Source organism: Dicentrarchus labrax, unplaced genomic scaffold (genome assembly GCF_905237075.1).
Source record: "Dicentrarchus labrax unplaced genomic scaffold, dlabrax2021, whole genome shotgun sequence".
Classification (NCBI taxonomy): Eukaryota; Metazoa; Chordata; class Actinopteri; family Moronidae; genus Dicentrarchus; species Dicentrarchus labrax.
The window spans coordinates 25,179,379-25,204,929 of NW_026136718.1; the positions used below are offsets into that span (position 1 = coordinate 25,179,379).

General features: G+C 38.8%; 1 protein-coding gene across 3 annotated transcripts in view; it reads right to left on the reverse strand.

The window, feature by feature from the left end:
* Window positions 1-2,377: 2,377 nt before the first annotated feature.
* Window positions 2,378-25,551, reverse strand: part of rab6ba (RAB6B, member RAS oncogene family a) — a 49,016-nt gene continuing 25,842 nt past the window's right edge. For 2 of the 3 annotated variants that reach the window (XM_051376872.1, XM_051376875.1), the window contains exons 3-8: window positions 20,368-20,421; window positions 19,790-19,916; window positions 17,514-17,625; window positions 11,823-11,916; window positions 9,950-10,016; window positions 2,378-4,786 (exon numbers count right to left, since the gene is read on the reverse strand). In XM_051376872.1, coding sequence (XP_051232832.1) covers window positions 4,722-4,786; window positions 9,950-10,016; window positions 11,823-11,916; window positions 17,514-17,625; window positions 19,790-19,916; window positions 20,368-20,421 — 519 coding nt within the window. In that variant the 3' untranslated portion in view covers window positions 2,378-4,721. The remainder of the gene's footprint in view (window positions 4,787-9,949; window positions 10,017-11,822; window positions 11,917-17,513; window positions 17,626-19,789; window positions 19,917-20,367; window positions 20,422-25,551) is intronic. The other variant, XM_051376874.1, reaches the window with a different exon arrangement.

The following is a 25,551-nucleotide window of genomic DNA, read 5'->3' on the forward strand; positions in this document are numbered from 1 at the left end:
TGCCAAAATACTATATAAGAGTCCTGCATTCAAAAGTTTACCTGAATAAAAGAACAAAAGTATTAACAGAGAAATGTGTTAAAAGTAAAAGCACTCTATTAATTAAGCAGCAAAATGGCCCCTGTAACTGTCATATTTTGTATATAAAACATTAATCTGCAAAGTAACTACAGCTGTCAGATAGAAAGTGTTGTCAGTGTGTAAAGTATAGTGTAGCATAAAAAAGAATACATAAAGTACAAGTACCTCAACATTGTAATTACAGTGCTTGAGTTACATTGCACCACCGCAGGTTTGTCTGGTCAGACTGACTAATGACACAGTCATCAGATCAGGGGCCACAGCATACACACACACTTTATGGAAGGAATTCTAGTGGGAAGTCCATGCAATAAAAACATGGTGCAAGATGGTTTCCACACTGCTACCCATCACAGCGAGCAATAGTACATTCCTTATTGAGCATGTGTATCCCACTCTGTGAGTGTTCGGAGTGCTCGGAATAAACAAAAACATACCTTCAGGGTTAATGTAGTTTGGGAAAATAGCAAATCAGGAGCCGAACTAGGATTGATGTGGACAGGTCGGAGATTTGATGAAGTGCTGCAGTCAGCAGGTTCACTTTGTGACAGTTGATTTGCAATATTTGATTAATTAAAAATGTGAGATCAAATTCCCCACGAAAGCACAATTTGTTGGTAAGGACCTTAAAGTGAAACTATATAACTTTAGCTAATAGGGGTCACTGTGGTAACACGTGGCAAATACCTGATAATGGTAATTGCTATGACTATATTTGTTATATATATTCTATACTATAACCAAGCACAGAAGAGTGGAGAATCAGCAAACTGACTCAGTTCCTCACGCAGCAATATCTACCTAACCTTAGCTAACACAAGCTTACATTAGCCACCATGAGCTACTGGTCATACCAGACCAAATAACACCGTAGCAGCAAATGATCAAATGAAGCAACAGTGCACTAAGAATAATTTGACTTTTGATTTGTTAGACAAAGAATGTGTCTATTTACTTTTTAAACGTTGACTTTTTACCTGATCTTAATGTCCTGACTCGTAGGTGGGGCCAGCATCCACATCGAGTTTTAAGCCTTTAATATTTTATTTGATATAACACTTACTTAATAGACCTTTTCCATGGCAGCAATTTTGACTTGAAATAGTAGGGTAAACACAGGTGTTACTAATTATACTAAATAAGGTTCCATTTAGTGCAGCAGAGTCTTTCCACTGAGCCAGCATGCACAATATCAGCACTCTGACTCTGTTGGACCCGAATGGAACAGAATATTAATTAGTATAGTTGGTAACATCTGTGTTTAACCTACTATTTCATGTCAAAAGGCTGCTGTGAAACAGGTCTATTGGGGCCAATGGCTCACTTTTGCCTAAAGGTCCCTTTGTAGGTTAATCCAGCCCAGGTCAATACAGCAGGTAATTCCAATGACAGGTATTATTTGTAGTCAACAACAGAAACAGGGGATTTGTTGTTGTGTCAAACTGGAAACCATGCCCCAACATGTACAAATACTTAATGCTGACACAATTATTGCTTCATTACTGGTAACTACACCATTAGTTCCCAACCTTTTTGGTCTAATGTACCACCACATTCCAATCAGATGAGCTCAGGTATCCCTCCATCAAACCCACCCATGTTCAAGATGTGTTCATTGTAACAGATGCAGAATAACACCATAAAATGTGGATATTCTCATAATCATTCTTTCATAGGACTGAGTTGTCAACATTTAGGTTGGTTTGGAACAATGGTATTCATACTACGAACACCACCCATTACTTTTAGTTAACTATTTCAACCATTTATCCCTTACTTTAAAGTTGCTGTAAGTGAAACCAGCCTTACCATTCTTGAGGACCACCTCTTTTTGGAGTTCTCTCGCCTGATTGGATAAAGTGGGAACAAGGTACCAGAAATGTATTCTGTGTTTACTGCAGAAAGGAGGGACTTGGAAACTCATGTTACTAACTGAACAATCAGTGGTGGCTGTCTCAATATAGAGCTACAAAAAAATCAATGTCAGCCATGTATCCTGCTGGCAGCATGTGGTTGGTGGTTGGTGTAACACTGTGCAGTCAGCCTATTGCAGCTGGTAGCATTCTGGTTATAGTGACAATAAATGTCCTAAAGATTAGCATCACACCATTTTTAAAAATCCTGTTTGGATGGTGTGGGATTTTACTAATATATCCATTGGGGTTTACTCAAAGTACTATCAGTGAGAAAGAACACAATAGGTGGACACAGAGTGTGAAACATAGATTACCTCAGATGTGTACAGTGTTGTAAGAAAAGTAGTAAGTAAGAAAAAAAGAAGAGAATTCTGCATGACTTTGGTAATAAGACATCTTTATTAATCATTTGGAGAGACATGCTAGATCTCTGTACAGTGTGAATGGAGTGCCAGCTCTGGACTGATCGGGTCTGCTGCACAGAGCTGTGACAGAACATACACCCCCTCCCCCCTCCCCCATGGCCTCCATCCTCAAATGCAGACCCCTGACATGCAAAGACATTTGTTGCATTACTTGGTCCATTTCCAGGGAATGTTAAAATGGGACTTTAAACTTTAAATGGGAAACAAAGGTGGACTTTAATATGTAAGGTGAATAAATACAAAGGAACGTCTACAGTAACTGATCAATTAAATTAATCACTTGTTCCAGTTAAAAATAAATACCTATTGAGTCTTTACTCGAAAAGTGCTCTCCTTACGAGGCTGTGTGGTTGGTAATGAGAGCAGTACATTCCTGTTTCGAAATAATAAATAGGCAGCAACACAGAGGGTTGGTACATGATTACTTTTTTCATTTTGAGGGATTTTGACTTGAAATGCAACCTGTCTTTGTCATTCCCAAACCCACAGAAGAGTGTGTTCCAGTCAAGATCTCCTGTGATATTTAATCCAACTCTGTCTCTTAGTATTATTATTATTTGGCTCATTATGTGGGTTAGAAAGGTTCACTAGTTTTCACAAGAGTGCTCCCCCTTTTTTGGACACACGTGAACAATTCAAGTCTACTCTAAGACACAGTACTCCAAATGTTCTGGAGATAAAGATATATATTTTTTAACCATGTTTCTAAGACTTACATTGTCACTCTAATTCTAAAACATGTTCTTAAAAAGTGCAGTAAGATTTCACTTCAAAGACGAGTCAAATCAAAGTAGTGTTCTCAACACCTTATGATACCTGGCTCTAAAAAAAAATAAAAAAAATCAAACAACATTGCAACATTGCATAATGTCAACGTCAGTAGTCAGTTTAAACACAAGCAGCAAAGAAAACCTCATCTCAGTGGGGACACGTTACGAGTTTCTATGACAATCAGACAGGTCTTGAATTAAGTGACTGTACATTTACAATGAAGCTTTTCATAACTCCATATTAACCTGAAAGGTCTATATGTGCAAATTAGTCTTTTGTCAGGAATGAAACAATGCACTGATTTACAATGTTAAAGGCCTGTTTTGATCACAGAACCTGCGGTAAAGTCTACAGATCACCACAAGGGGAACATTGTGTTTGTGTTCCTCTGTGACACAAGGCAAGGGCTTTGATTCTCCACTGCTCCCTTACAGCATATGTGCAGACTACCATAATCACTACTACACGATATAGCACAATGCAACAGCAGATGTCACACTGCTGTGAGTGGGGAAGTCTATGACACACTGCAAACAAAATGGTGACCTAAATGGTGCCTTAATGTGGCAAGAATGACACGACCTGGCAGTGGCCCTCTATGTAACTGCATTCTAATGTTGCCTATACAGAAAGCACACATTTACACACACACGCACGCACGACAAAAGGATATTCTGAAGTCAAGTATACAAATCCAGTTCAACAGTTTTCAGAAACAAAGAGACTTGGACTAGTCATTATCAGAGTGCATTAAGTCACTGGTGTAATGTTACCATTTACATATTCAAACTTGTGTACACTGGTAGACAGTACCTATGCTGAAAAACTAGGCATGCATTAGATACTCAAGATGTTACTGTTCAGTTTGTCCTCGAACATCTAGAACGCAAAATTATGGATCCCACAGGGGTTATGGGCAGGAGCGCTGTGATTGGCCCGCCAAACAGGAAGGCTGGGTTATGTTTCGGTAATAAGCCTTGAGATGTGAAGAAGTGTATGTAACCGGTTAGGTAGGAGTTTTCTGTGGTTAAAGTTTGGGTAATAACGTTGGGAGGACCTCCATTTTTGCCTGTAACAAGAGTGAGATCCATAAAAATACGTCTGAAACCATCTATCCAGCTCTCAAATACGGAGCTTAGTTGTTTGCATCTTTTAAAAAAACAACCTTTCCAGAGAGATTTCCCTGAATATACAAAAATATACAAAAAAGAAACTGGGGAAACTTTTCTACTTAAAAAAATGTATCCATATATGCAACTTGGGGATCTTGTTTCACATCTTTGTCTTTTTCTCTTCTTTTTTTTTTTGCAAGTTGTAAGACTTTTTGGCAGTTTCATTAACAAAGTAGGCTACACTACTTTAGAACCAAATTCACATATTGCTAGTTCCAACCGATGACCAGTAGTCAGGTGAGGAGGCCAGATTCTCAACGTGCAAAGTCAACTGCAGGTTAACCAATAGGAAGCAACATAACAAGCATGTGGTGTAAATGATGTTTTTTTTTTTTTTCCCAGGACGGCGCTGAGTATTAACAGGAACAGCCGCCTTCAGTAGTCTGGGGCTCCTGCGGTTTGTCCAACTTGATGTCGATCACTGGAGAAGAATGTTAAGGAAGCTTTGGAAACATTTATTATTGATCTGATGTTGATATTTTCAAAGATGAAATGACAAGTGATGGTTTCTCTTATAATTTTCATTCATGTTATGTTCAGAGAGCCAATAATATTTTTATTATGGGGCTGTAGTACCACTGTACTACTACTAGGTGATGCTATTTCCCATAAATATAAATCATTTCTAGAAGAGGGAACATTAATTTTAGTTTAAAGATCCCCTGCAGACATGTATTAAGACATTTATACAAATAGTCTGCTTGGAACAATAATGTGTGTCTGATGTGTTTTTTACACACAAAAGTATAATTTCCACATTAAAATCTTTAAAAAGGAATCTACTCCTTCTACCTCATTAAAAATTACAGAATCTATGAATATGCAAACTTACAACTCTTAAATCACTGTAATGTCTCAGTGTATGTGAACTGGTGGCTTTCTAAATCACATTGTACAGTTGCATACTGGACCTGATATTACTTCCAAAATATTTGTGATGTCACAAATCATGCTCACAGGCCCCGCCCCTTAAAATCTGATTTTCAGTGAGCACAGAAAAACTTTCCACTTTCAGCAGATGAATGTGAAAACATCTTTCTAATGTCAAACTCCGAACATACAGCATTCAAACAGCACACTGTAGGAACAAGAAGAGAAAATGATTTCTGACTGGAGGGGGACTTTAAATTATTCCTAAAATATTATCTGTAATCAATTTATTACAGCAGTTGTTGGACATGGTTACTGTGTGAAACTATCATGAAAATCCTCCTCTGACAAGTTATGCAGCTCAACAGGAAATCCTCTCCTCTATTGTTAGCTGGGTAATAACCTGAGAATGGATGTTGGCAAAAATCACTGGCACTGCTGTGCTACAATTAAAGCTGATGAACAACGGTGTGATAATGAGTTGTTGCTGTATAAATCAGAATGATTTAGCAGTTTTTTCACCACAATTCAGATTAGGTGTTATTCCCAGTCAACCCTCCGGAGCATTGTTTATATTTAGCAGTGAGAATGAGGGGCAGACCTCTTCTGTTTTAAAGAGACAAGAAGTGTATCATGACTGAATGCTTGTCAATGCTTCCATATAATACTGCTGCAGCAGCAGGCTCATTATAAACATAGGGGGCTACAAAAACTGTGGCCTACATATTGTATGTAAGTGAGTCTGGAAACAGTCCCACTGTGGCTATACTACACCGGCTGTTAGATAGAGCAGTTGATGTGTTTTCATATTTTATGGTAGCGTGACGTGGGAACATTTGAAGGACAGTCTTTAAATGCAAACATATACTTGAGCGTTCCTGTTTGGATTGGTTCCCATCTGGAATCTGGAGGCCTTATTTCAGCAGCTAACATTACCAAACCAAATGAGCAGCCACAGTCCTGAATATCTCAGTCCTCTGATACCTGTGTGTGTGTGTACGTACAGTCTCCTGAACAGTGAGTAATGAGGCCTGTTACTGTGCCACTAGTAGATGTATTTTGGATAAAATAACATTTGTTTCATATTGTAGGGGTATAGAAGTTGTTCATAAAGTTAACAACTTGTAATGACTTTAAGCTATAGATGTATGGCTTAGAACTACAATAAACATCTTCTGAACATTGTTTGTTTCAAATGACAGGCAGAGGAAATCTCAATAACCAGAAATCATATGTTAAAACTACATGAATAGATTTCTTTGGCCACTTGGGGTCAGCGCAACAAGCTGTGAAAACAACATTGACATACCAGTTGATTTCGTGAATGTGATAGCAAACTTACACATCCAGCTGATACAGACAAACTTAAGCTTTAATTTTTCAGTCCTGTTTCTGTCCAACTAATGAATGTAACTTCAATATTCCGATTTTAGAAATTTTGGAATATACGTCTCATTTGGGGGTTTTACCACCAAGAAACACACCTACTTTTAAACATTAGGAAAGACTTGGATATCAACACATTTGTGGATATGTGTAAATATGCCAACACCTTTTTCTTTTTAGATTTTTTGCCTTTAATTGCTAGTGACAGCTGAAGAGTGACAGGAAGGGGGGGCAGAGAGGTTGACATGCAGCAAAGGGCCACAGGTCAGAGCCGAACCAATGGCTGCTGCAGCAAGGACTCAACCTTGGTACATGAGCAACCAGGACGCCCCAATGGCAGCCTTTTCAAGAAGGTTGAAGTCCGCCACCAGTGGAAAACTCCTCTTTTGATGCAAAGAGGCAAAATGGCTATAGTTTGAAAACATGGGACATTTGACTGCAGATTGAAAAAGAGGGGAAGGCAGAGTGGGAAAAGGAAGGAAACACCTCTGTAGGATGTAACGTACACGTTGTTCTTTGACTTTTTTGCCTTTTTCTGATCAACATGAGTCTGCCATGATTTATTTTGCTTTCTGACTTTCTCTTATTAGCATGGATGGCCCTGGCACTTGATCTGGGTCAAGCACCCTCTTCACTTTGTCTCTCTGCAGACCTGCAGTGGTGATCATACCCAGAGACTCAGTAGGAAATTGTTTTCAGAGAGAAAGCAGAAGACTGCGCCCTATAGGCCCTGACACCCACCATAAATCAGCAAAACCCATCCCTCCCCAATTTAACACAGGCAATTAAAGGCAGCAGATATTGTTTAAATACCTACTCAAGCTGAAAAATCCAGGATTTATTCTCTAAAAGAAACAGAAGAATGAGGAACCATAGTGAGAACACTTAAATGTTCTTGTTTCTTGTATCTAACTGTTCCCTTCTTAAATTTTAGTTGGTTACTTGTGTTTTATTTTATCTACTTTTGTTACAGCCCTTGAATGGCGGCTTAATATGAAGAAGAACATAAATATCCATCGCACCATGCTTATTAAAAGTGCAGGTGCACTTTCAGGCTATATAACATGCATGTATGTGTCTTGGGCTACGCCTGTTTCCCCCCTCTTGGGAAAGTCAATACTATCCACAATGCAATAACAACAGAGGAGCTGCTCCATTAAATGACAATGTCAGCAGAGGCACAGAGCTGCTGAGGAACTGTCACCACCTGCCATCCATCACCACACCTCCACCTCGCACAGCCCACTCCCACAAACATTATGCCTCTTTAAGATTGAGATTAAAAACAGAGAGATAAAAGGTAATTGGCTGAATGTGAGAGATGCATTATAACCAGGAAATATGGCGTATTGCTATAAAAAGCAAAGGGGGTGATCTCAACAGTTCAGAAGGCTGCTGGGTTACTGAGTTTATTATTGAGGCCATGCGGTTTGCACAGGCTGCACACTCCCGGTAAATGATGAGTGGGCTATAATCAGAAATGCACAGGGAGACAAATGTATGCATTCCTTCACTACACCAAGGCCAGCATCTGATTTATGTTTACATTGGGGCGTTGGAAATAAATGCTGCAGTGTTCATCTGGACAGCCAGTGAGATGGCGTCACACTGATGAAGTAACAACAGTGCTACATGCATGTGGTAAAATAATAATGGCCTTGTATAACAATGTTGGTGATGTGGTTCTTTTAATCACCTTTGGAATTATTCTCTCTTTTAAAAAATCTATACAAATAGGATAGTATAAAGCTTCCCAGAAGAATACTGTATCACAATAATCTTATTAAAACCCCTACAAGGAATTTTCACTTTGTGTTGATTCTGGCGGCCCCTGTGGATAAAGACTGTAGTGTTTTTACTGCCTCATTTCATTGATTTCAAGGGGAATCTGACAGAATCCAAGCCTAGGTGCCTGGTGGCAGGCATTAAAGGTCCAGTGTGTCACATTTAGGAAGACCTTTTGTCAAAAGTGGAATATAAGTATGTTTTCATTAGTGTATAATCACCTGAATACAGGAATCTTTGTGTTTCGTTACCTTAGTATGAGGTTTTATCTAACTGCCGCGGATTGCCTTCCGCGGAGGCTGTCATGTCTCTACAGTAGCCCAGAACGGACAATCTATAAACTGCCTTTAGATAGGGCCGGTCATGTTTTTCGTGGGTTTCTGCACCGCTGGATGCCACTAAATCCTACACACTACACTTTTAGGAATAACTTTAAAGAAATACCCAATCTTCTCGCTGATGGTCTTGTTTGTTCATGTAAATAATGTAGAATTATCAGTATTAAACTGAGAAGAGTTTTAAATGCTTGTATTATAGTAAATACAGAACTGTAGGGGGTTCAAATCAAAAGATGGTCTAATGAGTAAAAAGCTTTGCTTGACAATCAAACCAACCAAAGTGGAGAGCAGCTATATTATGCGTGAAATGCCTCTTTAACTGAAGAAAACCTTATCTAAAAGAGTCTGAGTGTGAAGTGTAGGCTGCCTTATTGTTACCCACATTGGATATATTTACAGATGTAAAAATCAATGCAGGAGCGTGAGAGGAGACCAGACAGCCTGAGGCTTCTCTTGAGTTCCTGATGAAAATTAGAGATAAAATCTGTCTCAGCTGCTGTATTTATCTCCTTTGACATCAGATATCAACACATGCATCTCTGTGTTGTGTTAATATTCCAGAGAGAACATTGAGTCCTTAAATGTTATCAAAACAAACAAATTATACACTGTGTGTGTTTATAATTCATTCCAGAATGAAAAGCTATCTAAGATGCTCTCAATGATATGTCATATATTTTGCAATATCAAATGCTGCTTCCTGAAGAATAAAATGTTTGAATATTGTTTCATGAGAATGAAGGAAGTAAAGGCTGCAGCCCCTGACAGGTGGAGCTGTGACATTTGACAGCAGCACATATGAGGTGCCAGTTAGCAGAGTTGGGTGCAGCAGGCTGGGACTCCCGTCACTGGTTTAAATGAGCAAACCTGCCCACCCACCATAGACAAAACTGCAGGTGCCTACTGTCTGACTGACCAGCCGCCCACTCCTGCACTTGTCAGGCACCAGTGCTGAAAAACAGATAGAAGGAGTGTCGTGCTGGGAACACATTTAATTGGACAGGTAGCTGACACCTGTTTAAATAGGTGCCAGTATTCACTCCTGAAACATTTTCATTTAACAGCGAGCAGTGAATGACGCTATCACATCGAGACTCAAATGAGAAAATGATTCCTCTGAGCTTATTAATATGCTGTGCACATATTATTATTGTTATAATTATAAAAGAGGATTTTCATGATATGTAAATGGGTCAAAAGGATACTCCCTTCTTTGCTTGTTTCTTGCATACTTTCCATTCCTGGGAGAGCAGCTGCCACACGCCGAAACAGCTGGAAAGAAACAAACAGAATGAGGGCACTTCATTCAATCAAGGATACACATAATAAAAGAATATCCAGTGACTTAGATAGATTAGATATAATATGTAACATTTCAACACTAGAATCTCCATAAACTCAAGACCTATGTTATATATTTTGTTACATGAGTTGTGTACATTATCCCAAATGTTTCCAACAATGTTCAAACCCACAGAAATCTTTATTTGTATCTGTAGTGCATATGTGTGACAATTTTTAACGATGCACTTTTTGGATCTTTTAACTATATATTTATTCGGATGAAGGATTTTAGTCATCAGATGACTTAAGTTATCAGAGAAACAAGCTGAGGCCCTCCAGGACATAGTTTGTCCACTGCACAGCGTGGCAGAAACACTGATTTTTACGGTTTTAATCAGTGGGTCTGGTTATTTCAGAGAGGAGGAGACCTCTGCAGAGAATAAATCCTAACTGGGAGAATCGGACTACAATGACAGCAATGGTGGTGAAGACAACTCCCATGATCCCACGCTACTTCACACATCATCAAACTTTGTCCTTTGTGATTGTTTTGATGTTATTCCATAATCTATGTGCCTGTGTTTGTTGTTTCACAGTTAAATTATTGTCATGTTTTAATGCAGTTGTAAAAGCAGACTGATTTACTGATATTTTGGGTCATATTGTAAAATCCAGTCTGTGTAAAGAATAAAACAACAATGGAAAACAAAAATGAATCTCCATTTTGGTTAAACACATAATGAATTAACTTAAATATATAAAAAAGACTGCCAATATGTAGTCTTATTCCATTACTTATTCATTCTCATGAAAGATCTTGAAACTGATGCCTCAAAGCTTAAATTTGCTGACTCAACATGTCAGTGGGCAGTGATGACACAGCAGCCATTGGAGGCAGTGCTGTGACCTTTGTTTTTTCACATCACTATGCTCCATCCTGTCAGTCACAGTCCTGAAGTTATGCGAAGAATGGCTTCCTCTGTCTGTGCTGCAACGGGCTGAGAGAGGCGCCTGCCAGCAACACCATTCACTGACAGACACAATACAGCTGGCCTTCATCTCACTACTTATTAACTTAACAGACAGTCATTGTTTTCGACCACAAACATCTGTTCAGAAACAAATCACTGCTGTTGAACCAGGCAACGCTGTTCTTTGTATGTGGAAGAGTTACTAATTAAATGTGACTAAAAGGAATGAATGCAAGCACAATTCAGTCTTGGCGAGGTGCTGGTAGTGGCAGCAAGAAATACTGGACTCTCACCTGTGTTTAACTCTGCTTCAATGAGTGGTATTTGTATGAACAATAAGAGACCTTTAATGGTTCCCTGTGGAGTTGTGTGACCACTAGTATCAATATATAGCAATCTTTTGATGAGTGGGTCCCTGTTTTGTTTATATCTGGCGCATGCACACAAGGATGCACAAGCACGAGCACTTAAACCTTCCTGCTGCCAGTTTCATTCTATGGGCAGTGAAGAAGAAGCGCTGGCGTATACTCAAAAGGAACTAGTTTGCAGTCCAATCATGTCGAAGGGCAAGAGTGTTTATAGCTGACCAGACTCAAAGGCAGGGGGGAAAGCTGGCCGTGACAGTAGAGTGCAAGGAGACACGAATCTAATTGTTAAATATGGGAATAATGGCGCACATTTCTTTCTCCTGATTGAGCACGTGAAAAGTGACAAAAGTAACACACCTGGCCAATTGCAGCATGACGTAGGTCTGAAGATCGGATTGTCGGTTTAAGAAAGTTACAGAAATTGTTGGACATCAGAAAGGTTACTCTGAACTCACCTGTTTGACGTTATAACCCGTCTTGGCGCTGGTCTCTATGAACATGACACTCAGCTCTTTAGCCCTCTGTTCACCTTCCTCAATTGTAATTTGCCTGTGAAATAAAGGAAAATATCATCAAAACCCTGCAGATTAACGCATTAGAGATATTGATAGACCGTTTACAGAATGCAGACATAAAACAGTGGCTGATGTTCTCATATTAACATTCAACAAAGACAACAGTACATAAAGACTCACAGTAAAGCCCACTATTCGCAGCTGAGGCTCTTGTTATTCTGGGCTAGTGAGGATACACCAGACTTAATTAGCTAATAACTGAGAATGATTAATTACATTGTCCTGCAAGAAATTATTAACAGCCAATTTGCATTACATTTTAATGAATCAGGCAGTGATTGTTTGGCTCTGGCTGTGAAATGGAGACTGTGTCAGGTGCCCATTAACAGAAACAGAGAGATCGGTGCAGTGCTGCTGACTCCACAGCGCGCACAGCCAGCAGGTTCGTTAAGACGACCGGCTTAAATCAACCTGCCACTGGTCTTCTGGGAAATCCATGACGTAACCAGTCCGTCTTCTTTGTTCCTCTCGACACAAAGAGAATCTTAGCTGTGTACTAACTCAAAAATACAACTTCTTTACTTTCCACTAAGTGGTGTGTCTCAACATCTATCGACAAGTTATTCTGTTGTGCAAAGCATCAAACAGAGCAGCATTATATTAACTGATCCTCCTCTCCTTAAATAACTCCTTTGCATCACTGCACAGAAGAAAGAGAAATTCAGTCTTTGTGAGAAAGGAAAAGAAGTTTCTGCAGTAAGAACAGAAAACACTGCACTGGAGATGTATTTACATAATAACACCACCTGACAGAGTTGCACCAGTGTCACTGTGGCTATTTCTGGATGCATGTGTCTGAGTTCCAACTTAAACTACACCAAGCCTTATTCATCATCAGACAGGCAGTTGACAAGATATTGCATAATGAATGAACACCAATATGTGGCATCCTAGCAACTTTCATGCATGTTGGCAGGCCACTGGTGAGTTGTACCATTACTATCTCTGGTCATTATGAACTCAACAACAAAGTTAACAAAATAATCAATTTGAGCTTAGCTTCCTTATGTTTATGTTTGTCATGCTACTAGGTGTCATTAAAAATCAGCTTGATTGGTGCTTCTCAATATTTCTTATTAAGGATCCTCAAAAATAAAGTCATGCATACTTGTGGTGGTTCAAATGACGATGAATTCTTTTCTCAAATCATGTTTTATATTTACAATAAAAGATTCAATATATTTATTTTATTTGTCCATTACAGCTGTACCAACACATTTTTGAATCAAATTACTTCATGTAGTGGAAAAGGTGTCACCCATAGTAACGGACCCACAGAGAATTATCACTCAACTCTGAAGCTTCTCTCTACAGTTTCTAGAGTAGATTTTTTTAGTGTCTTTAAGTTCATTGTTTTGGTTTTATGTCTCCCAGCTTTACTGCTTTGGTTCAGCATCAGCAGAATCAAACAGCAGACACAGAGAACTACTAGCTGGTGAACATAGTGGAGCGTTTAGCTGCAAAGGAGCCAGATATTTCCCTCAGGGTTCAGTGTAGACCAAAGCAGAGCTAAAAGATCGGTGAGTGTTGGACTTACATTTGCCAGGAGGCCAAAAACACAATATCAAGTGAAAGCTATTGATGCTCTGGTTCAACTCGATGTGGGACACATTCATCATAACAACTTTCTAAAGTTATAACGCGTCAGTGTTGTGTTTACAGTGGTGCTGCCCCCAAGTGGCAAAAATAATCAATTTACGCAGGTTTAACATATGCTTCACCAGAGTGGTATTCATTACATTGATATTTTATTATATGTGTTATCGGTTTGTCTACCCTATATATTAAAAATATCACAATACATTTGAGGATCATAGAAATAATTTTCTTTTCTTTTTTTTATAATTTGTTTGTGGGGGCTTGCCTTTATTTGATGACAGTTTGATCTGAAGACAGATAGGAAAGGGGAGAGAGAGAGGAGATGCAGCAAAGGGCCGTGGGCTGGAATCAAACCCAGGTCGCTGCATTCGTACATGGGACGCACGCTCTACCAGGTGAGCTACTGGGGCTATATATAGGCTATATATCATATCTGATAAATCACCTCAAGCCCATGTGAAGGCTCAAGATCATTGAGGCTGATTGTATTAAATGAAAGTATGAGTTTAAAGCTGACATTACACCAAGGTACTGTAGTAGCAGCGTGGAAGAAAAGATGAAAATAGCTGAACGAGATACTCAATTTATACACTGACTCAACTACTTCCTGTCAGTGTACGGCACATCAGGCTCCACTTGGTTGATGCTGCCTGGTGTACGATGCACACTAGATTTCCCTTATGCAGGGCTCCAGGAACTCTGCAGCACCTATATTGTGCGTAGTTGAACGTCCCTCAGTACTGAAAGGCTCCACCACGCGTGAATGAACACACCAACAAACACAGAGAGAAGCAAGCTCACAGAGGTGCTCCTCTAAAGCAAATTGCAGCATATCACAGTAATGCAATACCCATGAATCTCTGCTTCTTCTCAGGTAACGTCAAAGGTAGGGTTAGATGTGTCAGTGCTGATACAGTGTAAGACAATGTAACTAAATTCCATCACTGACTTATGTTAAGATGTTTTTAAAAAGGTCCATACTCACACAGCCACCTAGAAACAGATTTGAGATGTCACACTACATCGCTGCCAGACGTTAAATGACTTTACTAACTCATTTTTCAATGTCAGCTACATTATCTACAGTGCCGTCCGATCATGTGCCAAATCATGTCATCAGACACTGACATATGATGCACATGCACTACTTGTTCTTCATCATTTGATGTATATTTCTACATTGTCACATAGTGGATCCAAATAAAATGATATTATTATCATTATCGGATGAATTTGAAGGCTACTGTCTCTTGGGCAGCATCACCGGAGCCACTGAACACACGTAACAGTACACAGTGACGGCAGCATTTATCATCTCCTAATGTGTCACTGGCTTGTGCAGCCACATTCACATGAAGAGCATCACTATGTTTGACTTCAATGTCCTTTACAATAAATGAGATAAAAGGTTGGAAAAAGGAAGAAATCAAGATTGAGAATGACAATGCAGTGCACAGCTGCAGGGTACTGTAATTTTAAAATCCATTAAGATTTGGTTAAAAATCTGTCAGCCTCATACGTACAGCAATAAGGCTGATCTACCTTTAAGAAGAAGCAAATTAGGAGAGGATGATATTAATGTGCAGTAAATAGCCATTACTTCTTTAGCGTGGAACGTTTACTGGAGCTTTAACTTACAGACCCTATTAAGACCCAACTAAATTTCCGTTAAGATAAATTACCCATACATTAAAGGGAAAAGGACCTTAGCTTAGCACCACACACCCAATTCTGTTGATTAATATAATAGCTCAGCTGGCAAAATACATCTTTGACATAAGATAAAACCCAAATTTTGGGCTACTAACCAGCTAGCTTACAGTACATTGGTCAGTATTCATTTGATATCATCTTAAATATCTGTATCTACGCAATTTCAATCTCAAAAACCCAAATTTTTGCTTTTGGTCTGTTGTTAAGACAGCCATAAACTGTTGTTGACAGACCCAGGGAGATACAACCTGGAAACTACCATCACAAGCACTTTTCTTGCTTTCCCTTCAGTCAGTTTCACACTGAATCTGAGACACACGTATGCCGATGGGGATTTCTTTATGCAGCTGCGACAAGTATGTCCTCCAGATGTTAAAGTTGCAAATGTTATTGTTAGCACATGGGCGAATAATGCTGACGATAACGATTACATTGATGCATGTGTGTGCAGAACCTTTGAATGGTTACCCACCACATGAGGAAACATTATTTGTGAAAATGCTCTCCTAAACACTTTTTACAAACCTGACATTCAGTAGTAGCTGCATATAATGACAGGTGGAAAGACAAGAAAGAGAACAGGACCTATAGGCCACCCCGAATCACTCCACGCCACGTTACCACACCATCACTGTCTACCATGTTGGTCCACTGTTTTCTTAAAATGACGCCAAGATCAGTCAACCAGTCTAGAAAGCAGCTGTTTCAACAGTCTTGATCTGGGAACCATCTTCACCAAAGACACAGATGAGAAACCAAAAACAACTGTCCAAAGGATGTCCCAGAGGGCTGTCATTACTGAAGAATGCAGAAAAGCAATAATACAGAAGGAAGATAGATTAACGAACCACAACCAATGTTTGTCAGCCTCCTAATTGTAGCTCAGAAATATGCTACTAATGCCAACTAATGAGTACTCTTGATGTATAATGAGAACTAAAGCATATTTACTAAGATATCCGTGCATTTTACTCAGATACAAAACTCACTGCATATGCCAATTACTTGTATATGATAGGAGTAGTGTTGATCACTGAAGTTAATTTTAAGAAAATTACATCAAAAGGTACAGAAATCTGTGTTTCACACAGCGGTGCTTTGAGATCAATGCTAACGTCAGCATGCTAACATGTATAGCGTTTAAAATGTTCACCAACTTGGTTTAGTGAGTGTAAATCTCACCAAGGGACAGAGACGATGATTTCAGTTTTTCCTCAGTGCATCAGCAGCCATTCAGCAGAGGTTCGGGTGTTAAGGATGTCAGTAATATGACTTATGTGAAAAAGGAGGTAACATTAGAGGTAATTTTTCATTTATTAGAATCCTCATTAGCTGTAGCCAAAGCAGCAGCTATTCTCTCTGGGGTACAGGGGTGTTTCCCATATCAGTTTCACATTTTACTGATTGCTTTGTAATCTACCTAATCTCAAGCAAAGATTTTAAACATACTGCACATTATGCAGCATTAATGCATTTTGGCACAAGGACACAAACCATTTTATGGTTCAATTCTCCCTTTACTTTCCTCTATTCTTCCACTATTATACATTTCTGCTTCATGTCATTTCATTTTTACCCTGATTATCCAAGCATTACCTTTTCAAATCAATTTCTATTTCCATCTCAGCTTTATTAAACATCCAGTTCCATCAGCCTTTTTTCACGTCAGTACAGAGCCGTATCAGTTATATATGTACATGTGTATACATATGTACATATGAAAAGATAATTGTGAACACCAGGGGCTAAATCACTGAATAATTTTCTCATTTCAAAGCAATAAGAGTAGGTTAGTTGTTTAATGTACGTCCATCATTACTAATAACAACATAACATAACTCGTTATGCTAATAAGCGTATTCATTTAGATATTTGATATATAATGTAGCAAACATTAATTTCTCAAGTCTTTATATAACATTGCGGTGGTGTTCATATTAAATTCATATGGTTTAAGTATTAGGAGTTATATTGGTCTCAGGATAATCAGTTCTATCTCATTAATACACAGATTTATTCACAAAGATGCTCCGACATCTAATCAAATCATCTCCTCTGCAGGGGAGTCAGCCTGATGTTTTCATTATGTTTTTGTTCTCGAGGTTTTGTGCTCAACTGAACAATCCTACAGACTGACAGACAGGCTGACACTTTGCACATCATGGTTGCCATGGAGTCAAGACATAAAAGGAAATGCTGACTAAAAAGACAAAATGCGAGTACAGACGTCAGGAGGCAGGTGCAGCAGTAACTACTTACCTCTTATCTGCCAGGTCTGTTTTATTGCCCACAAGCATAATGATGACATCACTTCCTCTCTCTGTTCTCACATCCTCGATCCATTTTGACGTCTGCTGGAATGAATTAACGTCTGTGGAGTCAAATTAAAGATGCTGTTTGTACAATTGCAGTGACATTCAATATGCTGACACCTCTCCAGCTGTTACTGCTAAAAACACAACCATTAACATTTCAACTGCATTTTTACACAGTGACATGATTGGTGTTTTTATAAGGAAATGATGAGAAATCTGATGATATAAAATGAACCTAACACTTTGCAGGACATGGTGCTGATGATTATTAATGCAAAAAATCCCAGGTGGTGGATCATATTAAACAGATATTAGCTGATAGATGATACTCTATTATACGCAGTACTGGAATTACACAATAAATCCATGTTATACTGTACATGCCGAACTCTGTAGCTTGTCAAAGTTACTCCTTTAGTCTACTACTAGTCTTGAACTGGGAATTGGATGAGACATATCCCACGTCTTTTTCAAGGTGAAAAAAGAACAGGGTTTGGTAACCCATATTGTTCCTTACAATCAGCAATAAAATGTAGTTCCTCTCAATTTGTGTCTCTGCTCCTTTAAGTGATTTAATAGAACAGGAGAATAATGTCACTTTCTGTCTTTTCTGAAAGTGATAGATGTTCCTCATAAATCCAACTAGAAATAAATGACATGGTTTTACAGGGTTTTAACTATGTGAATGAGCAAGGGCCAGCCTCCAAATACTACTGTTGAATACTACTGTTTCACTGCACTACTACTGTAGTAGAATATCATAGAGAGGTGACATATTCAGGATAAACGGTGTCTGTAAGGCCCCTTTGTTTGTGTGTCTGTAACCCACCAAAATTGTTCTTCCCATTGGTAGACAGTCATGGTTATTGGTTCTTAAAGTCCAGAAATCACACTTAGTCATCCATTTTTTGCAGTCAAAATTCTTTTAAAATGTATTGTTAATAGTTTTTATTATTAAAAGGAAGAAAAAAGGTCTTGTCTTGTTGTGTCTGTGTTTGTTTGACATCAGCCAGCAGACTTAACTCCAGGACTGAACACGTAAACAAGCGTACACCTACATGTTGGGACCAAATTGACATTTGCAGGTATGTTTACATGCTGTTTAATATGCTGTAGCAGGGCAGCTAATTAGCTATCTAGCCTGGTGCAGTTTTCCCCGGAGAATGTTCATTTGGTCACTCGTTCAACAAGCTAAGGTGCAGGGCAAGACGTGTGTGTGTTCATGTTTGTAAGTTAGTCTTTGGATATTGTGTTGTGTAGCTGCTGTCTGTCTTAGTGTGACTGTCTGCTTCGCCTGTGATAAAACATACTTTACTGCCTTATACAACATTTGATTGGCTGTATTGACGTCCCTTTTTTATGTATATGGATACCTAATGGTCTGATTAATTAATGCAAAGATTGGAGGCGATTAAATTGACATTTCTCACTTTCTGTATGTCATTTTTCTCACAAAAGAACACAGAACAAGGGGTTTCCAGAACATGTTTGTTTGATGGAGCAGACAAAAAAATATAAATGCAGTTTTAGTTGTAGTTAAAGGACCAGTGTCTAGGATTTAGTGGCATATAGCGATGAAGTTGCAGACTACAACAAACTGAACACTGCTCGCGTCTGTATTTGACGACCTCTGAATGGGAATGAGCTCAAGTTTAAAGGACAAACTACGGTGTACGCGAAACTCCTGAAAAATGCAAAAGGCTCTATCTACAGCCAGTCTTTGGTTTGTCCAATTTGGGCTACTGTAGAAACTTGTCGGATGCCAGGGAAGGCGACTCATGCGTCTGTAGATAAAAACAGCTCATTCTAAGGTAATGAAACCACAATGACAATATACCTATGAATATTATATTCCATTTCTGCCAATATATCCTCCTCAATGTTACACACTGGACCTTTAAAGAGAATCTGAGATTGTGGAAGGTTAATGCAATAAGTCTCATCTATTTGCGCAGTGGATCAAATGTGCTTATGGGAAATATCAAAGAGATATTGGATATTTGTGAAATCTCAGTTTTTGGTAATCAGGGTAATCCATCTAATCCATCCATCATCAGACAGTGAAGGTTTTGGCCAAGGCTCTTTAGAGTTAGAGAGAGAAGAACTCTGACTATGTGTGTCGACAGTAAATTGATTACAGAGGAATACTTGCAGGTATAACAGAAAGAAAATATTAATATAAATTAATTAATTATCAATTATTTCATAAGGGACACTGACTTGTAATGTCGTAGACCACCACAGCCACAGTGGAGTCCCGTATATAACTGGGAATGAGGCTCCTGAAGCGCTCTTGTCCCGCTGTGTCCCAGAGCTGCAACCTCACCTGGGGTTCAGAAAGAGAAAGCTGAGGAGGCTGAGATTATTCAGATAGTCAGAGAGCCTGGAAGCAGAAGGCTCCCTCCACACACACACACACACACATGCAACACATGCTTACACAACACGTACACTGTCATAAACACAAGCAATAAAATATGAATGTACACAGCACAAGATTCACACTCAGGCATTATTTATATGAGTGGATGCCTCATAATGACACTTCCAAGGTCGTACGGCTGTAGGAAACATTCCCCAAGATAAACAGACATGCAGACATGTTTGATTGTATTCATACATAACACAAGCTAGAAAGACGACATACTTTTCATAAGGGTTCAGAGCATGCCTTATTGTAGTGATGAACATTTCTAATATGTGTTTCTATCTGAAATAAGGAGTTACTGCACTGCTGACACATTACATTTTACATGCTTACCGTGACATTACTATATAACTGTAAGTGAGGATCTTACCGTTCGATCTTCCAAGTACATGGTTTTCGACAGGAAGTCAATTCCAATTGTGGCCTAATTTAGGGAAAGAAGATAAAGGATCAACATCACTGTAAATACATTGGAAAGCAAAGTACAGAGTATTTACTGAAGATCTCAATAATGCAAGTTACAGATGCAAAAGGTGAAGAGAAGGACACACATCACATCACCCCAAGTGTGGGTTGGGTGTAATATATAATTCAATTCAGTACTGCAAAATATGAAGCTTTTATGAAGCTTATAATGTTCAGTTTTAGCTAATTGTTGATTCAACATCAGAGGCAGTCAGTTTTTAAATTGGAGCAGGCTACAGTATCAGCTATACAGCCATTACTGTGCAAATATTCCACTTCAATAATCAGGACAACTGTATTTTGTCAATATGTTGTGTATTTTGTCTGGGTTTTTATACTCTTATACTCAAATGGGCTACTTAAAATCACGACTCGTATCATCCCACATTATCCATTTATAACAGCAATCTAATCATTCCCTCATTGTGTCACGAGGCAGATGGCACTGTGTTCCCTCTTCAAGGGATGTTTATTTTCCGCAGCCAAGCCCACGGCTTTCTGCTTTGCTGCCTGCCATGATATCATCAGGTGCTCTGGCCTGGACAAATCAAAACCTACAAATCAATGTTAAACTGCAGATCTAGGTTTGTTTGTTTTACTGATGCCAGAAATGTTCAGGTCTCACAATTAGAAGATGGCTTTTTTCAATAATACAGTGCTCCTGAAACAAGACATTCTGATAAAATTCAGTATGAGCAATAACTATTATATTAGTGTTTTGCAGTCACAGTTGGAAATCTTCCTAATATTCTAATTAGACAGTATGCACCTTAAATATTTTTAAGAACAGAAGATGAATTATGAGAGTTCAGAATGAGACACTTTTAAGGACAGCTGGTGAAGGCAGATGTGGTTCGTGCCTCTTTCATTTGGTACTCCAGATGTTGGGTGTCTCAGTGAAGGTGTGAGGGGAACGAGGGTGTAAAGGGCTCGAATGTAGCTGTGTGTAGGACCCACCCAGGATTAAACAGCAGTCCCCAGCTGCATGTTTAAAGCCTGTGTGACCCCAGCCCGTAAACTAAAGCACTGGCCAGCTAGAGCACGTACTGTAGAAAGGGCTGACAGGGACTTATCTGACTGTAGATGACGCAGTTTATTAAGTTATATACATACATTTTATTTGTACTGAGATACATTTTGATACATTTGTACCCATCTGTGATTAAGCAGGTGGGTGTATCTGTTGTGTTTGTCTGTGTTAGGCAGTCCAGCAGGGTGCCCACTGCCCACTTTGACAGAACTGGGCATCAGCAGCTTGATCACGCACCCGTTTCCTTGGCGATGCCAGCTACCACAGTGAACTCACTCAGAGAGTCTGGCATGAAGACAGGACGTCATTTATACTCTCCCTTTACACTGAGTCAGATCAAGCACAGCTAGGCTGAAAATAAACAGCCTCGACTAATTCAAATTATAAAAGTACTTGATTCAAGATTATAGTGAGTTCGGCTGTATTAGCCTCCAAACAGACAGGTGGATTATGCTAACTTCCAAAATAAATCTCCAATTTATTCTGGCAGAATATGCTTTAAAAGTATTTTACAACTTTATGTCTTTCTGTCACTTGAATGCATAGAGGTTAAAAGCACTAATATGTTAAATTAACGACTAATTAATGACAACAGCACACACTGAGTTCTGAACATTGAAAATTGCTGATCTGGAGGGAATTAATGAAACAATAGCTTAAATGAATTTAAAAGCACAGAGATGTTGCAGGAATTTTTCTTGGGGGAAGGCAGAGGTGCTGTGTGGGCTCTTTCTGGCCCCAGTTTTAAATATAGAATCCCACACAGACAGCTATACATGAACAGATTAGATCACCAGAAATTATTAATATTCCTTTTAAATTTTTTAACAGTGCACATTGTTAGAGGACAGACCTCTCACAGCTCTCTGGCCCATTCTGCCAGGGACTAGGGCAAAAAATGCTTTTAGCACATCTGACGCATTTCACTCACATTATATTTTAAATGAAAATTGGTCCTTTTTCCGCATGTGAAATCATCATTAAATTAACTGATTTTGAGGTGTGGGGGACATCACAGGTAATTGATGATACATTCATATTTATGGCTGTGGCCAAAAACAGTTAATCGATTAATGTATTACTCAATAGACAGAAAATGTATCTGCAACCAGTTTGATATTCAAGTAATCCTTTTTCCAAGTCAAACGTTCGCTGGTAGCAGCTTATTAAAAGGTAACGATGAGATGCAAAAATGAAAAGCTTTGGGTTTTGGACTGTGAAAATGTCACTTTGAGCACTGCCAAAATATATTATATATATATTTTGCTGAACAAACCTTAGGAAGCTCCAAGCGAAACGGATTGCTCACTCTTAAATAAAATCACAGTCAAGTTATTCCAGTGTGCTGTGGTCAATTCTGATTTCTAATTATATATAGGTATTTGCAACAGTCACACATGTTGTGCCATTTAAAAAAACAAACGAAAAATGAACATGGAAATCCCAATTAGATAATGTGAGACTTTCCGGGACAAATAATGTTCAACTGTATGAAAATGGATGCACAAGTAACACTATCGGACTGACACATGGGAAGGGTATGTTGAGCAATACCCGAACAAAACTGCTCCCCTTCTGATTTGGCCATAACATTATCACAGTTCATTAAATATTTACATTCAGACAGTAAATGTAGTTCACTAGAACACCATTAATTCCACTGAATTCGGAAAGGAAGTAATAGGATCATTAATGTGGAAACTGTCTACCAGCCCATGGCTTTATACTGAGTACATACTCCACCGGTCACTACTCAGGGTTCACCTGTGAGGAGGGCATGGAGCACGAGGCCTGCAGTGTAATACAAACTGGATCATATTTAGGGTGTTTGCGCAACCTATATAGAAATGCCTAATTTTGCTTTAATCACTGCACATAACTTAATTAACAAATGCTACATTGTGAACTTGTTTTGCATTATATTTCTGCTTTTATGTTAGTAGAGAATCTGAATACTTCTTCCGCCATTGCTGCTCCCACCAGGACTTTCAAGGTCCTCCATCTGGCTGGAACGCTGTTAAATCAACAGACCTTGAGTCACAGTAAGTATACTGGCATTTGCTCACAGCGCCGTATTCGACAGCAGTTTGCTAACACACAAAATCTGATTAATCTAAAGGTTCCTGCCAGCACAAGAGGAAATCGGTTTATGATCGTGCCTTCTTTGTCCAGCAGCAGGCTGTGGCTTTAATATATGTAGAACAAAACAATTACAGCATGCTACATTTGTAACCACAGTAATGAGTAGTGCCAGATTCATAATTAGTCTTTATTTAACTCACTTTACTCGTGTCACAAAGCATTATGGGTAGATTTGGGTTGTTGCAGCAGAGTGAGTGTCACTGCAATACAGCTAAAGACATAACAGAGGATTAGGGCTGCAACTAACAATTGTTTTCCTATTTTCATGACGGATTATCTATGGAGGGAAAGACTGAAAGCGATTAACATCTTCAAACAGTTTTATCAGACCAACAGTGAATTTACAATATAACACTGAGAAATGCAGCACATTCTCACATTTAAGAAGCTGAAACCATAAAGTGTTACTGGCTTAAACAATTCATCAATTAGATTAATTTGGTCTTTATTGACTGATAAATTATTAAACTAATTGCTTCAGTTCTATATAGGATATAAATGTATCTTAAAATAAGTTTATATTGTCCTATTCATCACCATTTAATAACTACTATTTTTAAACTGTTGAAATTCAAATTCTTGTTTTGGGGCTGAAAACTAATGATTACTTTATGGTAAATTATTTTCTTGAAGAATACATAGTTTGATCTATATAATGTCAGAAAATAGGGAAAATTCCCATCAGCATGTCCTATTGTCCAAAGGGACATCTTTAAAATGCTTGTTTTGTCTAACACCACAAGATATTCAATGTACTATTACATACGTAAAAAAAAGAATCAAATCCTCACAATCGAGGAGCTGGAACCAGCGTGTGTTAAGACTAATATAAGGTTGTCACAATACCAGAGTTTCAAAATTTTGATACAATACTTATTTTAAGAAACAAGGCTCAATATCTCTTTCAATAGCACAGAATGGAGAAAAAACAGTCCTAGGCACACAAAATAAACAACCTGCACACAGTGCTGCTACAGAAAAGGTCACAGATAATGACGTCCCTGTTGTTTTATCTGTGCAGCCTTGGGTTGAAAATCTGATTGTAGATCTGTTAGATACTTTCGATGCTATCAAATGTATAATTAATGGATATGGTATTGTTTTTAACAAGTGGTATCGGAAAACTATCTTTACTTTTGACAGCCTTAGTTAAGATGAATACAAACGATTACTGATTAATCAACTTTTTGACTAATCAATTGTTTCCATCCTATACTGTTTCCTCACATAGGGTTATACAGCTACATTACATTATGTTGATTAACTGTTTGCAAGGTACCGGTAAATCATTTTCAAATGTAGTCTAACGAAAAATTCAACTAAACTACAAAAAGTAGGCCGTAAAATTTTACACCTCTATTGTCTTCAAATTGTCACAAAGCATGACACATTATATATTTTTGAAATGTCCCATAAATCAGATTCACCAGTGTCTACACTAAATAGCTGAGTATTTGGGCAGAGCCGACAGATGCAGTCACAGCCTGGTGGCCAGGCCTGACTGACAGCTCCACCACAGCTGACAAAAGCATTCTGCCTCTGGAGGGCTCCGAGCCCTTTAGCATGTGCTGCCAGGCAGTGAGGACGCCTGCCTCTGTCTCCCTCGGCTGGGTGGCTGCTTGATGGGAGTCTGCTGCTTTAGAGGCAGCAAATCTGGCCTTAGTCATCCTCCTGCTGACTAAAGCCACTACCACGCTCGGTTTCATCTTTCCGATCGCCCTTTGTCTCTAAATATACTGCTGCTCTTCCTTCAAAGGATTGAACTGGGTCTGCTCAAATCTAAAAGCTTGACGTGCATGAAAATAAAAACGTGGTGGTTCAGTATGTAGGCTTGAAAACCGTGACTTCATAAATCTTCTCATCAGGACAGATGTCTCCTGCAGGCTCACATTCAGGGCATCTTTCCCCCCTCACTGG